Genomic DNA, 23,234 nt, shown 5'->3' with positions numbered 1-23,234 from the left:
CTCCAGGGGAAAGAGAACAGGAGTTGGCAGATACAAGCCTGAAGCTTGGCTTTCATCACTGCTGAATAGAAGTACTATGCATTCCTGCTTGGTATAATATGTGATGTCTCCTTTGTTGATCCCTCTTCTGCCTGCATTGCTACTTTCCCAGTTGTATCATTGCTAGTGACTTTTCTCTAGGATAATGTGTGACAAAGCCTAACAGATTTTCTATATCTTGACATTGCCCTTGGACAAAGTTTGGAATTAGGGAGGAAAACAAAATTGAAGCGCTGCTACTTTAATACTGGAACAGATAAGGATGACTGTGTTACTGAATAGCTGTGAAGAAGATCAAAGCTGTATCCCAGAGACATGGCTCAAATATGGTGCTGTTCAGACTTGTTGGTGTTATGTTGTAGCGAACATATGTACATTGGAGCTTTCTTTAGAAATGCAAAAGGGAAATGCTCCAAGAGCCCTGGTAGCACAGCAGACTAAAGCACTGTTATTAACATCAGCTGCCTGCAATTACTGCAAGTTCAAATCTCACCAGGCTCATCAGCCTTCCATCCTTTCTAAGGTAGGTAAAATGAGGACCCAGATTGTTGGGGCAATAAGCTGACTTTGTATAAAATATACAAAAGTATGAAGGCTATTGCTTAATGCATTGTAAGCCGCCCTGAGTCTTCGGAGAAGGGCGGCATATAAATCAAATTTTTTAAAAAATGATTCTGTTTTTCCTTGTTTCTTTTCTTTCTTCTACTATGAGCATAAACATACTTGTTTTCCTTCCAGAAAGGTAAAGAATTGTATAACCTTAGAATAGGAGTGTCAAACTAGTGGCCCCATTGGCTGGATGTGTCACGTGCAGGCCATGCCCACCCCAGCTCTGCGAAGAGGAAAAATGTCACAATACATCATGTGACGCTGCCAGTTTGTGTTCTGACCTAGGCTTCACAAAAGCATGAAGCAGACTCCTTGTCTCGACAAAACCCCTTTTTATTAAGCTAATGTGAATTTCTCTCATTCACATCCAGCAAAGTCCCAGCAAACAGTCTTTCAAGGGTGAATTTACAACCACAGACCTTATCAAGCTTGGAGAGCTGCCAGGCCGATATCTTCCAACGCAATGCTGTACAAGAAAATACTTGGCAAGGAGTCTCTGAGAGTCACGAATAGATCTTCACATTAATGAAATGAACTCCTGCAATTGTCTCCTGCAAACTCCATTCCCCTTTCGCTCCTCTTTATTCCCTATGGGAGGGCCCATTCACTGTCCACCTGTGCCTTTACTCCTGAGTCGGCCCTTGTTCCTTAACTGTTCCCTTCTCCTCGCAGCTCTGCACATGCGCACATCGGGAACAGGCTCAAGCTGTTCTTCAGCCCCACCAGTGGTGGGTTCCTCCCGGTTTGGCCGAGCCAGTAGCAGTGATGATATGACATCACTGAACCGGTTCTCTTTGTTCAGGAGCTAGGCCCTCCTCTCCCCCTGCGTTATTCTTACCTTTTATTTGGCCCTGCCCCCAATCTTTTCGCTGCCTCCCGAGTCCCAGCTGATCGACTAGAAGGAAAAAAACTGTTTAAACTCTTGCCACGGGGCTTCAAAGGGCCGCCCTACAGCTGATCAGTGTTAAAAGGCAGTCTAGTGGTAGACCAGTGCGCTCGAAAAACAAATAGGTAGACCAGAATGCTCCAAAAACAAATGGGTAGATCGGTGCCTCCAAAAACAAATGGGTAGACTGGAACGTTCCAAGAACAAATGTGTAGACCGGTACAGCTCTGCAAGCAGTTAAAAGCCTGGTAGACCAGTACCTCTGCTAAATCCTAAAGAATTGTCACATGACCATCAAACCACACCCACAAAATAAGCCATGCCAACAGAACCGTTGGAAAAATTTTTAGAACCCACCCCTGAACACCACTTATCTCTGACTCAGAAGGTAGCTGATAACTGTCAGCCGGCCCTGGCCCCATCTCTGCCTCTGACTCAGAGCATTCATCAGACTCCAGGACTGGCTCGTGTTCCTCTCCAACCTCCTCACTGTCTGAGTCTGCCGCCATCTCTGCTGGCGGGCCACAACAGTTTGACACCTATGCCTTAAAACATACAGTTGGAAGGGACTTTGGAAGTCATCTAGTACAACGCCCTGCTTGATCAGGAGAGTCTGTACCATTTCCCTTCTTGAAAGCCTCCAGTGATATAGCCTTGCTAAACAGAAATACACACACAGACACACGCAGACACAGAGTTCTTTGGAGTTGGGGGCGGGCAATAAATTTAAATAAATAATAATTTGATTGCCTTACTCATTTCTACACCTAACACACTGATATTGTGCCATGAAATGTCTTCCCGATCCAGAGGTCTTGCAGTCATCAGAGCACCTGTTATAATGTCCACATAAAAGAAGCGTCCAGGATCACTGCTTCGATCAATGGAGTATCTGTAGAAGTTCACATTTAAAAAAAAATATGTTGTAGTTAGAACATGCCATTACAAATTGAGGTGTAATTCAGTTTCATCACATTTTTTTTTTTTTTTTAGCTCTGTGGACTTAACAGTAATTCAGTTCAGATGCTAATTTATATGCGTAGTTTACTGGCTCAATCACCTAATTCCTGAAAAATCTTTTAACATTGACTTGTGCAGTAGGAGTAGAAGAAATTAGGCTAGTTCACTTTAGACTCTACTTTTTCATCTCCTTTAGCAAAGAAAGACATATATGTGCTTTGCTGGTTGCACTAAAGAAGGAAAAGTGTTTAATTCTAGTTATTAAATTTTAAAAAGGGTAAAAAAGTTAACATCCATATTAAATTAAGAAATATAAAATTATTGACTATTTCTTAGACTCTCTTTATGAAAGAATAAGAGGCATTGCTCTTTTTTTTTTAGAATTTAGGACAATGGAAAACAATTAAGATGAGCAGAATTAGCAGTTGGTAACATTAGGAAGAATTAGATATCTTTCTTTGTTTGGTAATTGACCTTTGGAGACATGAAAAGTAGTTAATATTCATAGTGTGTCTAGGGCAGAAAAAAAGCATTATTTAGTACAGTATGCAAACATGCTAATGAAGTAACCACACCAATCACAGTGGGACTTGCTTCTAAATATTCATGAATTTACTCAGGGCAGTAAAAGTGAAATCTTATTCATGCAATACAATTCCACAATGTTTCTACAAAATAAGCACCGATAGTTTCAGTATGACATAGTTTCAGTTAAGAGTCTGCATAGGGTTGCAGTTTCAAAATCATACAGTTGTGCACGAATAGCCATCAGTGCATCTGCTGATACCAAAACCAAATTCTACAGTGTACTCAAAAAGCAGTCATTTAAGTTTTCATTAAAAGTGTAAAACATGAAAGTCCATTCCCTAACAAACTCCTCTGAGCATATTTCAGAATCAAGATGCATAAAATAGCTGTTGCATAATCCTGAAAAGACTGAATGTACAGTAATTACAGAATCAAGGAATTGGAAATTATTTTAACTCCCCGATACAAGAAATTCCATATTATGCCATGTCAATCCCAAGGGAAACCATCTGCCATCAGCTTCTAAATCCATTTTGGTGTCCTGGTTAAGGCACCATGCTAGAAACCAGGAGACTGAGAAAGCTAGTTCTTCCTTAGGCATGAAACCCAGCTGGGTGACTTTGAGCTAGTCACACCTAACTCACCTCATAGTGTTGTTGTTATAGGGAAAATAGGAAGAGGGACGAGGAGTATTACGTATTAGTTATTAGATTAGGGTTATTTATCAAAATAATAAAGATGAGCTATAAATAAAATAAATAAACATAAATTAAAAAATCTATATTAGAGGATAACTCATCCCCAATAAACCCTACTCAATAAAATTGAATTTACTCCTGAATAAACATTCATAAAATGGAATATTCAAAATAAATGACCATCTTTAGAATGAGGCAAGGTAATTAGATGAAACTCTCTAAATGCATCATGTCCCTTTTTAATGGGAAAAGTATAGCTTTTGCCATTCCAATAGTAAAAGATTTTTATAATAACTGAGAACAGAATGCAGTAGCATTCATATTTTATTTTCAGTAAAATGTAGCTTCTTTAAAAAATAATCCATTACATTTGTGAATCTTTGATTTTAAGTGTTATATCTTGGAATTTCAATGGATTGCAGAGTTGTAGAATGTACCTTATTTTTTGGAGTATAAGACGCACCAGAGTATAAGACGCAGCTTAGTTTTTGGGGAGGAAAATAGGAAAAAAAAATCTGCCTACCAGGTATTCATCTGGCTAGCGTCCTTAATCTGGTCAGCTTCAGCACATTAGTTTGCTGGTTTTTATCCCCTGCTTGGGGATAAAAAGCAGCTTCTAAAGCACAACTGATCTTTGGAGAGAGAAGCAATGAGAAAAGCAGGCAAACCACAGAGATCGCTTCACTCGCTGGTGCCTCATTAGAGCTGAAAAAAAGCTTCACAGCTGAGAGTTGGAGGGAGCGGGGGAAGATCGCTTCACTGAAAAAAAGCTTCTTAAGCACAGTGGAGAGTTGGAGGTAGATCTAGCACCTCCTTAGGGCTGAAAGAAAGTTTCGAAAAAGCTACATTTGGAGTATAAGACACACCCAAATTTTCAGCCTCTTTTAGGAGGGAAAAAAGTGCGTCTTATACTCCGAAAAATTCAGGTAATATGAAATAAGCACAACTTTTTGACTAGAATGTTAGTTTACTGTTTTGAGATATAAGAGCACAATCGAGCCAAAGTTTAAAGTGAGAACACATTTCTTACATTTATTCCATTGAGTGCCAATGAAATTAAACAAGTTTTAACTTTGGCTGGACTGTATCCAAGATCTTTACAATTCTAAATTAATTCTCTGCTTAGCTGACTGTCATCAAGAAAAGCTTGTCACTGTTGGGGACAAAGTAATTTCAGGAGACTATTCATCCAAGAAACTTCTTTCTCACTTTGTCTTCTAAACACTTTTTTTTTTTTTGAATTAGTAACATTTTGTGCATGGCATCATTTCTTCCCCAGATTCTTTAAGGAAGGCTAGCTCAATAAAAAATGGTTCTGAATGAGCCATCTTGGCCCCATTGCTTTTAAATGAATGGATTACGGAATTTAAGTTGAATTGACTTCCTGACTTTATATGATATTACTTTGTAAAGTACATGATTTACTCTGAATGTAGGAAGCAATATAAAATATCATGCTGTTGCCTCTAAGGTTGCTGCTATTTATTTCAGTTTGTACGGAGCTCAATATTTTTTACCTATCAGCATTTAAAGTAGGTTCAGACTGCTAAATAGATAAGAAGATAAGATATCTGCAAGCAGATTTTGTATAATGGTATGTGAGAATGATCTTGGGAGAGAAAAGGAAGAGCAGCAGATTAAGCAATGGTGAGACAAGTGGCATCTGAGTCAGTGGTGAAATCCAAATTTTTTTACTACTGGTTCTGTGGATGTGGCTTGGTGGGTGTGACTTGAAGGGAGTGGCAGGGGAAAATCTCCATTCCCACCCCATTCTGGGGCCAGCCAGAGGTGGTGTTTGCTGGTTCTATGAACTACTCAAAATTTCCGCTACCGGTTCTCCAGAACTTGTCTGAACCTGCTGGATTTCACCCCTGATCTGAGTCAACTGAAGGAACTGGACAATAGGAAACATCTCAGAAAGGAATCTTCCTAGTTTCTTGGCAAGGCAAGGGGGCAGAGATGTACTTTCAGCCTTGCAAGATTGTTGACAGCCTTGCAAGCTATTCCAGACATGAAGTCTAGCTCTAACCTTATTATAAAGTTATGTTAACAGAATCTTTCTCCTACACTCTCTCTCTGGCTCAGTACTTTCCAATAAATCATAAGGAAACATTATTCCTATCACATATTTGATTATAGAGTGTTTCAGTATTTAGGCCAAAGTCTATCTTGTGATAAATCTGTAGAGTGTGTACGTATCCTTTTGAATAATTTTTAGAGAAAGGTAGGTTGTGAGTAGTGTGAGTTCAAATAGTGCAAAATTCATTTCAGTGTGATTTATAAGTTGATAATGGGTCATATTTAATAAGAGCCAAAATTCAATTAGTGTAAGGCTAGCACAGGCAGAGGTGTGGCTAGCACATGCGCAGTTGCAATTTGGGTTTGGGATGCAAATCATTGTTTGTGCAAATGGAGGAAAGCAAGGTTGAAAAAAGAGGAGGCTAATTTTGAAGAACTATAGCAGAATGTAGGAATCAGCGGGTACTCTTTGGATACGGATTTATTCTTTTTTTAGTGGTATATAGGATTAATAAATATATCAAAATGTATGTTTAAAAATTTTAATTGTCTATTTCCACTGAGCTGGAACCAATTACCTCATTTTCCACAGAAATATTGCTTTGATTAGTCAGGATTCAAATAATGTGACCATTTTGTGGGATTCATTAACCACATTAATTGAGACTTAATTGTACAAACACACATACTGTAAAATGTAGAATCCCTTCTACTGGGATCACGTAACATCTACTTTCTACTTCCATTGCCAGTTTGTCTTTAGTATGTAGTTCATTGTTTTTACTGTCTTAAATGGTTTGGGACTGGGCTAACAAATCATCTTTTTTCATGTAAATCTACTCTATCTTTCAAGATCAGTTTTTAATCTTCTCTTGCAAATTCAATCCCTATAATTCCTACAATCATAACATACCCCTCTTTTTCATTCTAAAAGTTGATATTTTATTTATTTATTTATTTATTTATTAGTCACATTTTTATGCTGCCCAACTCCCGAGGGACTCTGGGCGGCTAACAACAAAGAATAAAACAATGCGAACAATATCCCATACAAAAGTTTAAAAAGAAAACATGAAAACCCATACACTCCAATTCGTGGCAGGGTCTCGCAAGATCACCGTAGAGAGATCAACGGCCCCAGGCCTACCGGAAGAGCCAGGTCTTCACCACTTTCCGGAAGGCCAGTAGGGTGGGGGAAGTCCAGACCTCAGGGGGTAATTGGTTCCACAGAGCCGGGGCAGCCAAGAGAAGGCCCTCCCCCATGGGTATCCTTTGGTATCCTTTTTAATTAAAGGATACCAAAAAGAAACATCTGAATCTTCTGGAGTTTTTATAGTAATATATTCTAGATCTGGAATTTTTTATTATTATTATTATTATTATTATTATTATTATTATTATTATTATCATCATCATCATCATCATCATCATCATCTATTTATTTATTTATTTATTTATTAAATTTATATCCCGCCCTTCTCCCCGAAGGGACTCAGGGCGGTGAACAGCCGAGAATTAAAATGACATGCAATATAAAAGTTAAAATAATTAAGAATAAATTAAATTAAATGGCCACCCCAATTTAAAACCCCTAGCAATACAATTAAAAACCCCTAAAACCTATTCAGGCCAGGCCGGCTTGCTGAAATAAAAACGTCTTCAGGGCCTTACGGAAAGTGCGGAGATCCGGAATCAGCCGTATTCCAGGAGGTAGCTCGTTCCAGAGGGCAGGTGCTCCCACAGAGAAGGCCCTCCCCCTGGGGGCCGCCAGCCGACATTGCTTGACCGACGGCACCCTGAGGAGGCCCTCTCTGTGAGAGTGTATTGGCTGGTGGGAGGTTATCGGTAGCAGCAGGCGGTCTCATAAATACCCTGGCCCTAAGCCATGGAGCACTTTAAAGGTGAGAACCAACACCCTGAAGCACACTCGGAAGACCACCAGGAGCCAGTGCAGCTCGCGCAGGAGAGGTGTTATATGGGAGCGCCATGTTGCTCCTGTGATCACCCGCGCGGCCGCATTCTGGACCAATTGGAGCCTCCGGGTGCTCCTCAAGGGGAGCCCCATGTAGAGAGCGTTAGCGTAGTCCAGGCGAGAAGTGATGAGAGCATGAGTGACTGTGCATAAGGAATCCCGACTCAGAAAGGGGCGCAACTGGCATATCAGGCGAACCTGATAAAAAGCCCCCCTGGCCACGGCCATCATATGCTCTTCTAAAGACAGCCGTGTGTCCAGGAGGACACCCAAGTTGCGAGCCCCCTCTGCGGGGGTCAATGACTCGCCCCCAATAGCCAGTGATGGCACCAGCTGGCTATATCGGGATGCCGGCATCCACAGCCACTCGGTCTTGGAAGGGTTGAGTCGAAGCCTGTTCCTCCCCATCCAGACCCGCACAGCCTCCAGACACTGGGACATCACTTCAAGGGCATCGTTGGGGTGGTTTGGGCTGGAGAGGTACAGCTGAGTGTCATCAGCGTACAGATGGCATCGCACCCCAAATCCACGGATGATCTTACCCAGCGGCTTCACATAAATGTTGAACAGGAGTGGCGAGAGGACCGACCCTTGTGGCACCCCACAAACAAGGCGCCTCGAGGTCGACCTCTGCCCCCCTGCCAACACAGACTGCAACCGGTCGGAGAGATAGGAAGAGAACCACCGCAATGGTATCAAAAGCTGCTGAGAGATCTAATAGGACCAGAACAGAGGAGCAACCCCTGTCCCGAGCCCTCCAGAGATCATCAACCAACGCAACCAATGCCGTTTCCGTGCTGTACCCAGGCCTGAAGCCGGACTGGCACGGGTCTAGATAGACGGTTTCATCCAGGTACTGCGGGAGCTGTTGCGCAACCACACTCTCAACAACCTTCGCAATAAAGCGAAGGTTGGAGACAGGACGGTAGTTAGCCATAACAGCCGGATCCAGAGAAGGCTTCTTAAGGAGGGGCCTCACCACCGCCTCTTTCAAAGCAGGCGGCAGGAAACCCTCCCCCAAAGAAGCATTTATAATCCTCTGGAGCCAGCCTCGCATAACCTCCTGGGTAGCCAGTACCAGCCAGGAGGGACACGGGTCCAGTAAACATGTGGTTGCGTTTAACCTCCCCAGAATCCTGTCCACATCCTCAGGAGTCACAGGATTGAACTCATCCCAGATAACATTCTCAAGACCCGCCTCAGCCACCCCGCCGGAATCTACACAGTCAGAGTCCAAGCCTTCACGAATCTGAGTGATTTTATCGTGCAGATACTGTGCAAAATCCTCAGCCTGCCCTTGCAAGGGGTCCTCCCGCGCTCCCTGATGGAGGAGGGAGCGGGTCACTCTAAACAAGGCGGCTGGGCGGTTATCTGCCGATGCAATAAGAGCGGAAAAGTAATCACACTTTGCCGCTTTTATCGCCACTAAATAGGTCTTAATATGAGACCTAATTAGTGTTCGGTCGGATTCGTAGCGACTGGTCCTCCAACCACTCTCTAGGCGTCTTTTCCGGCGTTTCATCCACCTCAGCTCCTCGGTGAACCAGGGAGCTGGGCAGGTGCGACGCCGGACCAGAGGCCGCAAAGGCACGACACGATCCAAAGCCCCGGCGGGCATCCTATCCCAGGCGGCCACCAGATCTTCAGTCGAGCTGTGAGCCAAAGCCTCAGGAAATGGCCCAAGAGAATCCCTCTGGAATCTCTCCGGATCCATCAGGCACCTGGGGCGGAACCACCTAATTGGTTCCACCTCCCTGCGGTGGGGTGCAGCGGTTAGAAAGTCCAGCCTCAGGAGAGAATGGTCCGACCATGACAGGGGCTCAATAGCTATATCCCCTATAACCTGGCCATTCAACCACTGACCAGAGACAAAAACTAAGTCCAGAGTGTGTCCTCCCGTGTGAGTAGGGCCATGAATTAGTTGTGTCAGGTCCAAGGCCGTCATGGAAGCCATGAACTCCCGGGCCACCTCAGACGTCTCACCGGCCGACACACACATGCAAACAGGCCTTATAAAATATATGATCACCCTGGATGTCTCTTCCCCTGTTGACATGTAGACAACTGCATGTTCAACTTTATTGTTGATATCCACATAACAAAGATCCTGTTATGGAAGGATATCTGATTGCATGGAAGTGACCATGCATCAAATTGTATATAGAAGGTTTCTCTATTAAATTTATATATAATCCCTAGTTTGCTAATAAATACCATATAACACTTTAACATAATCAGCTACAAAAGATTGTTGTAAAATGACATAATATATCTGCCAAAGAAGAAAATATTGCTTTGTTGTTTAATTTGTAAAAATATTGCCTTTTTCCAGAAAAGATTGGTTACCCATTTCCAAATATCAGTAATATACTTTTTTCTAATTTCTCACTCTTCCCTTTTCTAGGGATTTGTACATTTGTATCCTTTGGGATAGCCTGGTGATAAAGGTTACATACTATGTTTGCCCATCAATGACATGACAAGAGATGGATTGCACAAACTATGCAATCAACTAGAATACTGATTGCACAAACTATGTTTTCATCATATAAAATCTCTTTGATATTCCATAGTGGTCTACAAGTTCCATGATATCTATACAACAATGGTAGTAGATTAGCTTTCATGTATTGGAAAGACACAAGTCTGAATAAATGTTCATTAGGATTTGAATGAATAATAGGATGATGATTTTGCTCAATAAACTGACCCCAAGCAATAGAAAAATATACAATTCGATATCATATTCCATTTGTCATTGTGAACGCCTATTAGTCAAGCAAACTGCGAATTCAAGGAGTTCATATCATAGACTAGGGGCCCCCAAACCTGGCAGCTTTAAGACTTGTGGACTTCAACTCCCAGAATTCTCTAGCCAGCTATGCTGGAGTTGAAGTCCACAAGTCTTAAAGCTGCCAAGTTTGGGGACCCCTGGTCAATGATATGAACTCTGTCATAGACAATTTGAATGATTAGGGAAAAAAATAAAATAAAACCTGATTGAATTGTTGATCACATCAGGGTCCTTGGCGTTTATCATTTGTATGGTGGTCCCAATGTCCACATCTTCAGGCACTTCCACAAAATAAAAACTAGGCTCAAAAACTGGTGGCTCATCAACATCTTCCACACTGATATGCACAGTTGTCGTGTCACGGAACGGACCTAGATTCAAGAAACGCATTTCAAGGTGTGGATTGGCCCCTTCTACTTTTAAAGTGTAACTTTTCTTGGTCTCAAAGCTCAGTGGCTGAAAAAAAGAGAGGAAGAAATAGAAGACAAATCATAAAGCAATCTCTGCAACTGAAATGAACCTTTTCCTCCTATTATCAATATTGTTTAAAAAAAAGCATTCCAATTGAATTTCTACTTCAATCTATATTGTGGAGCTGTCTAAGCTTATTCATACATGGTGTTGGAGAGAGCTGTTTCACTCTGTCATTTAAATGTTTTGGAATCTCTAGTTCTTCCCATTCTATTAATGAAAAAATAATGGCATGGGTTTTGGTAAATCCCTGCTCAAAAGCAAGCCAGGTACAGTTCTGATGAACCACACTGGTTAAACCAGGGGTGAAATCCAGCAGGTTCTAACAGGTTCTGGAGAACTGGTAGCGGAAATTTTGAGTAGTTCGAAGAATCAGTAAATACCACCTCTGGCTGGCCCCAGAGTGAGATGGGGATCGAGATTTTGCAATATTCTTCCCTGCCATGCCCACCAAGCCACTCCCACAGAACCGTTAGGGAAAAATTTTGAATTTCAACCCTGGGTTAAACACAATAAAATAACTATTCTACCAGGACTAGAATTTAGAAAATAATGTTTTATCATCTTTGGTGGACATGTAAGAAAGCTTATAAAGTTTGGAATCAATTTATGTGGATTCAGAAAATTTTGAAAATAGATGTAGAATTGAAACCAGAAGATTTTCTTTTAGGGATGGCATGTAATCAGTTGGAAAGAAAACATGGGACTTTGTTTTTATATATTATATTGGCAGCAATGTTGCTGCATGCCAAAGATGGAAAGATATACCCACAATGGAAGAATAGATTTTGAAATTAATGGAGATAGCCAAGATGGCGAAATGGACTGTTTTGCTTAAAGACAATGATTTGACTAAGTTTTTTTTTTTAATGACTTGGAGACTTAGATTTCTTACACATCAAGGAGAAAAATCAACTTTTGACCCTAGGACTTCAAGATTCGATTCAATCAGATTAGAGAAATATTGTAGCTTTTTAAAATATATGGTTATTCACACATTTGACAATTTATTGTCCAATAATTTATTTTTATTTTTATTTTTATTTATTATTATTTTTATTTATTATTTTTATTTTTATTTTTATTATTATTATTATTATTATTATTATTATTATTATTATTATTATTATTATTATTATTATTATTAAAATTTCTATACCGCCCTTCTCCTTTCAGACTATTTGACAATAATAGTATATTCATTTTTTAATTTTACAATTAAATTTATATTAAATTTTAATATAATAAAATTAAGAGAAGAATATTTTCTGACTGTTGATGTTTTAGAAAGTTTGTTACTAGTATTCTAAGATATTGGTATTATTAGATTAAATTTAGAGAGAGGTTATTGAACTGTTATTATCTCCAGAGTTAAAGAAAGTTGGAGGTTATCTTTGTTGCAAATGTGTTTGCGGTGGGTTTTTTTGTGACTTTTAATTCGTTTTGATATTCTTTTTCCCATTTATGTTAGTTTGTATTTTAATGTTTGACTTTGAAATTCAATAAAGATTTTATTTTAAAAAAGGATTAGTAGAAGCAATCACATTAAGAATATACCAGAAGTGTATAGTGTACAGGCTGCACATTTTTACATTTTAATGGCTATAATCATCTGTGCTTATATACTATTAATCCCATTGATGTTAATGGAGTTATGCACACACTTAAGCATTCCAGTGAAACTAATGAGTTTCAAATATATTATGTTTGGTTAGTTTATAAGCCTGCTATTATTATTGCTGAAACTCTTAAAGAGAGCACTTTATTACAGAGAAATGGAATAAAATGAAAAGCAACATGCTAGACTCTTCTTTTTGCAGATCAATTTCTGTTCCACGCTGAGCTTTCATGCTTTTTTGTTGGGCATATTCTACCTCAGAAGAAAATGACACCGATAATTGTATTGCACTGATACGTAATGTTGTGCTTTTTATGTGTAACAGTAAAAGGATAATTAAAACAAATCCTCGTCACAACAGCAAAGCAAGTTCTAGGAATGACCAAAGAATCTTTGTAAAAGTGGATGTGGAAATGGAGGTTGTGAAGATCTTATACAACATTATGAGGCCTCCAGCTGGTAACTTAATTTCCAAGAATGCAGTGGTTATGTGCTCTTTACTTTTACATAATGGATACTTTGCTGAATATTAGCAAAATGGAATCCTTTTAACTGGCACAGAACTTGATCAAAACAAAATGCCTGCTAGTTCCAGAAGTTGCTGGTTTAGAAACAACGTCTTATTTGGAAGAAGTTTATTTTTGTTCTCTATCCATATTTTCACATTCATCCACTAAGCAATGTCAGATCCCAGTTTAATAGAAAATTGTAAGCCGCCCTGGATCTCCGGAGAAGGGCGGCATATAAATCAAATTAAAAAAAAAAAAATTGTAAGCATGCATTCACATCTCTGTGACAACTACTGTATGTAAATTGTATACATATATATGCAAATTCCTTAATACAGTGAATATAACCAAGAATTTGAGAAGTTAAAAGAGTATCAGTTCCTCCCAGTCTGGATCATTTCTTTCATCAATGTCCCATCGCTAGCTGTTAAGCCTGCTGAAACTTTGCAAACCCTGGTCACAGTCATAGCCGAAGGGAAGACCTGATTATGTTAATCATTCCTTCTGATGCTAATCATGTCCTTTCTGGAGAAGAGCTAGCAAAATTTGGCCTGGAATGCTTACTTAGTGACCATGGATGGGCTGCTACTTTTCAATCTAGCCCTTTACTTAGACTGTGGAATAAATAAAATGGGAATGGATAGATCCTTCCTTAAGCTTACTGCAAAAAAAAAGAAAAGAAAAAAAAAGCAATTTGTTTGTCCCTTGGCAAATTAATAGCCTGCATGCAGAATGCCTCACTTGATCAGCACTTAATCTGCAAGATGGAAAAAGAGTTATTTCTTGCAATGGTGTGTTTGTGTTTCAGTACTTCAGTAAATCAAATAGCTGGCCAGAAGAGATTTGCCGCATATATTCAGAGAGTGCTGCGTTCAAAAATGTTTGCACACTTTAGAGAAGCAAAATGGATTACCTTTCTCACAGTGATGATGCCAGCTTGGTAATTAAGATCAGTAGTAATATCAAAGACGTCCAGTCCATCCCCATCCACAAAGCTGTATTTCATCTCAGCATTAATACCTTCGTCCAAGTCTTTAGCAAGAACACGACCCACGGTGGAACTGACTGGCGCAGATTCCAGTACGCTCATCTGATAATGTTCTGGAGAAATAAACAAGAAAAAGAAAATGATTGCCAACAACAAATCAATTGGGAAACGAAGTTAAAACTCCGAAATTAAAACTCTCTTCAATGGGAGAATTTAAATAAATGATGTAATAAAAATTAGATACATTTATTATCATAAGCCATGGGGCTACAATAGCAAGGTGAAACGGTGGTAAATAAATGGTTTTTTTGGTTTTTTTGTTTGCAATTGTGTAATCATTCACACACACAGGTCTGTCTCCTGAAAATAGAGCTTGACTGTCTTGATTACAAGAGGGAAACATCTGTGTGGCTTTTTTTTTTTGACAGTATGGAAGTAATTTTTTTTTTTTTTATTTGATTTATATGCCGCCCTTCTCCGGAGACTCAGGGCGGCTTACAATGCGTTAAGCAATAGCCTTCATACTTTTGTATATTTTATACAAAGTCAGCTTATCGCCCCCACAATCTGGGTCCTCATTTTACCTACCTTAGAAAGGATGGAAGGCTGAGTCAACCTTGAGCCTGGTGAGATTTGAACTTGCAGTAATTACAGGCAGCTGATGTTAATAACAGTGCTTTAGTCTGCTGCGCTACCAGACTCCTTAATTGGTAATTGGTTGCTATTTTCTTTCAGAAATTTTTTTTTAGCTTACAATTCTGTTATTTTTGCCTCTAGACCTCCTCCCTTTTCTTAGAAAACCCTAAACACTGGGTAAAACTAGGTTCTGGGAACCAGAGGTAGGTTTCATCAGGTTCTGATCAGTTATGGAGAACCAGTAGTGGAAATTTTGAGTAGTTCAGAGAACTGGTAAATACCACCTCTGACCGGCCCCGCCCCCATCTATTCTCTGCCTCCCGAGTCCCAGCTGATTGGGAGGAAATGAGGATTTTGCAGTAACCTTCCCCTGGATTGGGGAGGGAATGGAGATTTTACAGTATCCTTCCCTTGCCACGCCCACCAAGCCACGCCCACCAAGTCATGCCATGCCCACCAAGCCACACCCACAGAACCGGTAGTAAAAAAATTTGAAACCCACCACTGCTGGGAACCCTGTAGCTGTTCTGGACTTTGATGCTGTTCCCCCTTCCTTGCCACAATGGCAGGATTAGCCTAGCCTGGGCTGGTGGAAAACATCAAAGGTTACCTGTTACAGCAACCAAGGTGCCTGCCACATTTAGAGCCTAGGCCCAAAGACAAAGCTGCCCAAAAAGAAATGTTTTCATTGCCTGTCTTACAGATGCCCCCATGTAAGTTTCACTAGGCCCAGCATCAGGCATTTGGCATAGCTCTGAAACAGCTTTGGAACTGCTTGGGCAGACTTGTCACCGTGGAAGTGACTGCTATGCTGGTGGAGTTGGTTTTTCTTCTGGCACAGGTGATACTAAAAGAAGAGAAGCTGACTTATCCTAGCGAATCCAGAGAAAATAGACACCAAAGAAGTAAGCAGCTTAAAACAACAACAGTCATAAGAACCATTTCTTTAGAATGTTTTCAGCACTTTTGTTTGTTTTTCAAACTTTATTAATTCTCAGTCATTTATAGTACTATCCTCTTAAAACCCTGATACTTTCTTCAATAATAGCAATAGCACTTAGACTTATATACCGCTCAATGGTGGGTCTCAAAATTTTTTACTACTGCTTTTGTGGGTGTGGCTTGGTGGGCGTGGTGTGGCTTGGTGGGCGTGGCAGGGGAAGTATACTGTAAAATCTCCATTCCTTCCCCAATCCAGGGGAAGGTTACTGCAAAATCCCAATTTCCTCCTGATCAGCTGGGACTTGGGAGAGAGAGAATAGATGGGGGCGGGGCCAGTCAGAATTTTTACTACCGGTTCTCCGAACTACTCAAAATTTCCACTACTGTTTCTCCAGAACTGGTCAGAACCTGCTGAAACCCACCTCTGATACTGCTTCACAGTGCTTTACAGCTTTCTCTAAGTGGTTTTCAGAATCAACATATTGCCCCCATCAATCTGGGTCCTCATTTTATCGACCTTGGAAGGATGGAAGGCTGAGTCAAACCTTGAGCCAGTCAGGATTGAGAGAATTGAACTCCTGGCAATGTGACCAGAATTAGCCTGCAATACTGCATTCCAACCACTGCGCCACCACGTGTCTTATTTTGTAATACAATTGAAATTACACTACGGAGTGTTCTGCTCCTAATTTCTCCATTTTCAGGGTCACAAACTTCTCATAGTGCCTTCAGTTCATTTATCCCCTGGTTTGATATAAAATGTGGTGGCACAGTGGTTAGAATGCAGTATTGCAGGCTACTTCTGCTGATTGCTGACTGCCAGCAGTTCAGCAGTTCAATTCTCACTGACTCAGGGTTGACTCAGCCTTCCAGCCTTCTTAGATCGGTAAAATAAGAACCCAGATTGTTGCGGGCAATATGCTGACTCTTTACAGCTTAGAGAGGGCTGTAAAGCACTATGAAGAAGTATATACAGTAAGTCTAAGTGCTATTGCTATGGCAAATTGGTCTGCTCCCAAACTAACTTCCTTCACTGTCTTCCTTTTCTTCTCTTCCCAACTCCTTGTTGTCATATCTATCATCATTTTTCTTTTGCCTCATCCAGGGTGTGTACAATTCCTTCTATTTTCCCCACATTCCTTCTGTTTCATGCTACCTCCTTTTCCTAGAAAAATATGCACAATTTCACATAATGTCAGATCAAAATGTTTTGCCCAGATATTTGGGAAGTAAATATTTTAAAGAGCAAGAGGCTTCCATGTTGTTTCAAGCTGTGGCTAAACTCTTTTTTCAGCACCCCAGATGCTGAACGCTTTTCAGATTATTTTACAAGACTAAATATGTTTCATGACATATTTTCATTTTCAGGATCATTATCTTTGTATGTCTCTTTCTTTCCCGCCTTTTGCTTCTTTGTCTTATACTTTACATTGTAAGCTTTCGGTTCAGGGATTTATCTTGCTGTTACTTTTGATGTGCCTCACATGCTGATAAATCCAAAATAAATACAAACCAGACTTTATTATGCAAAATAAATAAAATCACTATTTCTTCTTTATATAATATCTCAAAGATTTTCAGATTATAGCCAATGCTTTCTGGGTAGCAAGAAAAAAATAATGTATCAGCTGAAGCATGCCTTCAAATTGAGAGATCCATTGGGAAGCTAGCGGACAATAAAATACAAACCATGAACAGTACTTACTCTGTGGAAATCTGGGTGGATTATCATTAACATCAGAGAGAGAAATATTGACTGTTGTTGTCCCGGCTAATCCTCCCAGCTGTCCACCCATGTCTTTGGCTTGGATAATAACTTCATAATATTCTTTTGCTTCTCTGTCCATATTCATTAGTGCTGTCCTAATTAATCCTATGGAAACCACAGAGAATAATACAGGAAAAAAAAACCCCAATTTAATAATCATATGTCAAATTAACTGGAATTAGCCTTGATTTGAAAATACAGGCAGTTCTTGATTTACGACCACAATCGAATTCCAGATTTCTGTTATTAAGTGAGACATTTACTAAGTGAGTTTTGCCCCATTTTACGACCTTTCTTGCCACTTGCGTGAATCACTGCAGTTGATAAGTCAGTAACCCGGTTGTTAAGGGAATCTGGCTCCCCATTGACTTTGCTTGGGTAAAGGTCACAAAAGGTGATTACCTAACCTTGGGACATAGCAATGGTCGTAAATATGAACCAGTTGACAATAGTCTGAATTTTGATCATGATTCCATGGGGATGTTGCATTGGTCGTAACTGTGAAAAATGGTCCTAAATCACTTTTTCCAGTGCCATTGTAACTTTGAATGGTCACTAACCAAATTGTTATAATTTGAGGACTACCTGTATTGCCTTTTCAAATAATTATTTCAAAGATTTCCAAGAAAGAATGATCTTTTATCAACTGGGGATTGATTTTGTTGATATCATTTCTGATTACTCAAAGCAATTGCTATGAAGGATTATCTCAGAAGACAGTGAATTTTTCCGATTATAGCAGGAAATCCTGTTTATTTTTGAAGTAGAATTTAATTTTCAACAGGAAATGTAAAAGAAACATTACAAAGTTAGCATTAAGTGGCAATTACTATTTGAAACATTTCATACTTTTTTTCCTTATCTTCTCAGAGAGGCAACACACATTTGCATTTTAACATAATGATTTAAGCCAAATACTTATTTAATTAATTTGTAATGCCATTTCTTTTTAAATAAACATTGTATTTCTGATCTGGACCGCATGCATATTTGATGCCATTAGAAAGTCAATACATTGTTGTTGGATTCATTTAAGAAATTTTGACTGGATGTTACATAAACAATGCTTCAAAACTTTAAGATGATGCTCCCACACTGCTTAAAGAGATGCCAATGCTTCCCCCTTGGAACCTGGTGAACAATTAAGCCAACTGCAATTAAGAAGTATCTCAAGTGAAACAGAATTTGGACCAGCACAATAGAATGGGCAAATCTGCTCTAGAGAATACAAGAAGATGGTAATGTTCATTGAAATTTTTTCCATCTCTAATTAACATCTGGGTTTGTGGAAACCAGTTTTCTTTTCTGGGAATTTTACTGAAAGAAAACACGAGCAAGGTTGCTCTGAGAAATTCTTCCAAGATCAAGTGGTCTTTTTACTGAATCATGTTGCTCTTGGGTATAGAACAGGAGTCAGAAATCCTTAAGGTCTCCTGGCTATTTCACGGTTGAATAGGATTTAAATGTAGGTTTACAAATTCCCCAGTGCTTTTATTTTTATTTTATTTAAGAATTTATGTAGCTGCCCATTTTACATCAGTGAGTTTAGATGGCAAACAGAGGATTAAAGCCAACAACAACAAAAAATAGTAACAGAAACAACAACTAATATAACAAATGCCCAGGCCTAAGAATATTAATTCATACAGACCAAACAACAAATCTACCTATAAACTGGTTTAATCGTTCAGCCCCAGGCACAAGAAAACATTCAGGTCTTTGATGCCCTACAAAGGGCCAGAAAGATCAAGATCAGACTGATCTCTCAAGCGATGAGAAGACAGTGCTGTTCCATAGGGCAGATGCTGCAACAGAGAAGGCACAACCCTTATGTTCCACAAGACGGTATTTCTTGATCGAAGGGACTTGAACTATGCCAATCCTGCAATTTTGGTGAGTTGATCAGAAATGATATTCCCAAGAGCCGTGATGGCGAACCTATGGCACGGGTTGCAGAGGTGGCACGCAGCGCCCTCTTTGACGGCACACGTGCTGTTGCCCCAGTTCAACTCTGCTGCGCATGCGCTCGCGCCTCCCGCCAGCCAGTGCGGGGGCCAGGGAATGTGTGTGTGTGTGTGTGTGTGGGTGCGTGTGACTGTGTGGGGGCAGGGCGCATGCATGGGGCCACTCGCACATTGCATTTTGGGGGTTCAGGTGCATGAGCACCTTGGCCACTCGATCCGGAAAAAGTTAGCCATGACTGTCCAAGAGTGTCCTGACCTAATATCATGTAGGTGACAACCAATTGAATGACATCTGGAACCTACTGCAGCTTGTGGAACAGAGGCATTATGTGGACTCATCATGAAATGCTACTGTATTCTGAACCAGCTGCAGCTTCTGAAAGCTGTTGACGGGCAGTTTCATTTAGAGTAAGGTGACCAGATTTTGACATTGGTAAAGAGGGACATTGTGGGCGTGGCTTATTTTGTGGGTGTGGCTAGCTGGTCATGTGACTGGGTGGGCGTGGCTAGCTGGTCATGTGACCGGGTGGCCATGGCTATGTGTATAGGGTAAGGTGAACAGATTTTAACATTAGTAAGAAGGACACCATTGTGGGCGTGACTTATTGTGTGGGCGTGGCTTGGAGGCCATGTGACTGGGTGGGCGTGGCTAGCTGGTCATGTGACCGGGTGGTCATGGCTATGTGTATAGGGACTACTCAGAGGGCTGAAAAGTCATTTCTGACAGGTCCTCACACTTTTGACTGGTCCTCACATTTATGACCATCCTCACATTTATGCCCGTGCAGTATTCTTAACAACCATGTCACTCATTTCACAACTGCTTCTCTTCACCATGGTGACAAGATAGGGCAAAAACGTAAAATGTGAGGACAGTCGTAAGTTCGAGGACTGGTCAAAAGTGTGAGGACCAGTCAAAAATAACTTTTTCAGCCCTCTGAGTAGTCCATATGCACAAAAGGACTAACCAGAGGGCTGAAAAAATCATTTCTGACAGGTCCTCGCACTTTTGACTGGTCCTCACACTTATGACCATCCTCACATTTATGCCCGTGCAGCATTCTTAACAATCATGTCACTCATTTCACAACTGCTTCTCTTCACCATGATGACAAGATAGGGCAAAAATGTAAAATGTGAGGACAGTCGTAAGTTTGAGGACTGGACAAAAGTGCGAGGATCAATCAAAAATAACCTTTTCAGCCCTCTGAGTAGTCCATATGCATAAAAGGATACAGCAATAGAGAGGGATGAAGGAAGGGAAGGGAAATTAGAATAGGAGTGAAGGTAAGAGAGGGAGGAAGAGAGGAGGAGAAGGAGAAAGAGGAAGTAGGGAGAAGAAGAAGAGGGGGGGAAGAGAAAGTAAGTAAGAAAGAAAAGACAAAGGTGGTAGGTTTGAGGAGAAAGATTGCTGTACAATAAAAAAGATGAAAGGGAAGAAAGCCAACCCCAAACAAATATAAAGATATTAAGATAAAGAATGAATGGTTAAACTTTAAAGAATAAAAGAGAACAAATATGAATAAATAGCAGTAATTAGAAACACACATACAAACATACAATTTATTTTCTTTGAACAGAGTATTTGGCCGGTTCACAAATTTAAACAGTGTTTAGTCACTTCAATTAAATTTACAATTTCTATATTTCCTTTTTGCCATATTTATTCCTCATCTATTTTTTTTAAAAAACCAATATTACCCTTCATCTTCTATTCTATATTATACCCCTTTCCATTGTCATCTATTTTTATATCCATCCTCACATTGTTTAATTATGTAATTATGTAATACAGTTGTTTAATACAAATTCAACATTTTAATATAAATCAATTAGTTATAAAACTATCTTTTTTGTATATTAATCAATATGAACATGAATATTCCAATTATTTCCATGCAATCCAATTTCTTACAAATCAATTAATTATATTTACCAATAATAATAAACCAAATAATTTCCCCCATATATTCCTCTGAACCACAACTTAAACATTTCTGCTTTCAACACAATATACAATTAATAGTATCTCAATTCAATTATTACAATTCCCTAGTTAAATACAGCTTTTTTTTCTTTTGTGTTTTAAAATCTTGAACTCTCCTCCTAAATTTCCCATTGTTTGCAGTTTTTCACCTACCTTTTTTGGGGAGGAAAAATAAAAATAAAAATAAATCTCTCTCTGCCTCATTTTGTCACGTTCCAGCAAAGATCCTGGTTTCGGTTTCATTTCTGCAGCTTAGCTAGGGGAAAAAAAACTGCTTCAGGAACTCTTTACACTGATTGCCTGTAGGGCGACCCTTTGAAGCCCCGGGCAAGAGTTTAAACAGTTTTTTTTTCTTCTAGCCATCAGCTGGGGCTCAAGAGGCAGCGGGACTGAGGAGGCAGAATGAAAAATTGGGACTTTTTTGAAACGCCGCGGGACGCGGGACAAATTGCTAAAAAGCGGGACTGTCCCACCAAAAGCGGGACGTCTGGTCACCTTAATTTAGAGTGCATTATAGTAATACAGCCTGGAGGTGAGCAAGATACAATTTCTTTTTTTTTTAAATTCTGCTTTTAGATATTAGTGTACCGGTAACAGTATTACACTGCTGTTCCATCTATGTCAGGGGTGGGGAACTATGGTCCTTTTATGACTTGTGGACTTCAACTCCCAGAATTCCTGAGCCATGTTGGCTCAGGAATTCTGGGAGTTGAAGTCCACAAGTCATAAAAAGGCCCCAGGTCTTCATCTCTGATCTGTATGATCAGAGATGATCTGCTTGCCACCTGCCTGTCTCCACCCATCTTGAAAGACATAATAAGCTACTACTTGTAGTGGGAAATCTCTATTTTTATACCAATCATATTTTGTGTGTGTTTCTTTTAACCTTGATTTCCTCACATACTTTACAGTAATTCTACTAGAGTTTGATACAGCATTTACTCAAGTTAATAATTCTGTATCCATCTGCCCTTGGTCCCTAACTACTTATATTATTTTGTATCGGTGTGCTCAATACTTTAGAGCTTGGTGCTTTAGTGAAGTATGATGGGGCACATGGTTACTGACTATTTGGCTTTTGATGATGAAGCCCAAGCTGAACACGCCATGACAGCTAAGAGTGGATGTTACATTTGGGGATGATTTTGGATGAAATTACCTGTTCTGGAGTCCACAGAGAAATATGGCTGTCCTTGGAGAACACTGTAGACTACTCTGGCACTGTTCCCGTAAGTAGGATCATCAGCATCTGTTGCTGTCACTTGGATAACAGAGGTGCCTGATGAAAACAGTGCAGAGCCTTGTTAGATTTGGGGAGAGAAGATCGGAAATTTAACAAGGACCAATGAATTGCAACCTTTCTCATACGAAGATGCTCTTTCTGATTCTTAAGAATGTTGCACTCATGAGTCATTAGCAGTAATGGGAGTGACAGGCATACATTTATTACACATCAAAAAGTGATCTGTAGTGAAACAATATACAAGGTATGAATGCTCTGTTAAATGTGGATCTTTATTTCTTTTGCTTTAAAATGTATATTTAAATTATTTTATAATTTAAAAATGAAAAACTGGAGGGAACCTTCAGAAATATTTTTACAAACATATGTATATCTGCACAACCATCTGTATATCTGTATTCTTTCTGATCCTCCAGGCAAAACAGTGTCACAAAACACAGTTACTTGTAGCTCCATTAGGGTTCCTGCATTGTCAGCTGATGAAAAATATATCTCAACTAATGCAAAGTGCAATGAAAATGAATATACCACTGACTATATCCATATTGCAATATAATTTTTCTAATGAGAATACAGAACTCTTATTTCTAGAGATGATTTGAA

The 23,234-nt window shown here is 39.8% G+C and overlaps 1 protein-coding gene across 2 annotated transcripts in view; it reads right to left on the bottom strand.

Moving 5' to 3' along the window:
• The window catches only part of CDH20 (cadherin 20), a 191,845-nt gene that overhangs the window by 14,451 nt on the left and 154,160 nt on the right, over positions 1–23,234 (bottom strand). For both annotated transcript variants that reach the window (XM_034432966.3, XM_034432970.3), the window contains exons 5-9: positions 22,548–22,667; positions 17,375–17,542; positions 14,017–14,204; positions 10,708–10,961; positions 2,290–2,426 (exon numbers count right to left, since the gene is read on the bottom strand). In XM_034432966.3, coding sequence (XP_034288857.1) covers positions 2,290–2,426; positions 10,708–10,961; positions 14,017–14,204; positions 17,375–17,542; positions 22,548–22,667 — 867 coding nt within the window. The remainder of the gene's footprint in view (positions 1–2,289; positions 2,427–10,707; positions 10,962–14,016; positions 14,205–17,374; positions 17,543–22,547; positions 22,668–23,234) is intronic.

Source organism: Pantherophis guttatus, chromosome 3 (assembly GCF_059756535.1).
Source record: "Pantherophis guttatus breed Tessera chromosome 3, ASM5975653v1, whole genome shotgun sequence".
Lineage (NCBI taxonomy): Eukaryota > Metazoa > Chordata > Lepidosauria > Squamata > Colubridae > Pantherophis > Pantherophis guttatus.
Note: the sequence above shows the minus strand (reverse complement) of the source record. Positions and strands in the feature narration are given on the sequence as shown.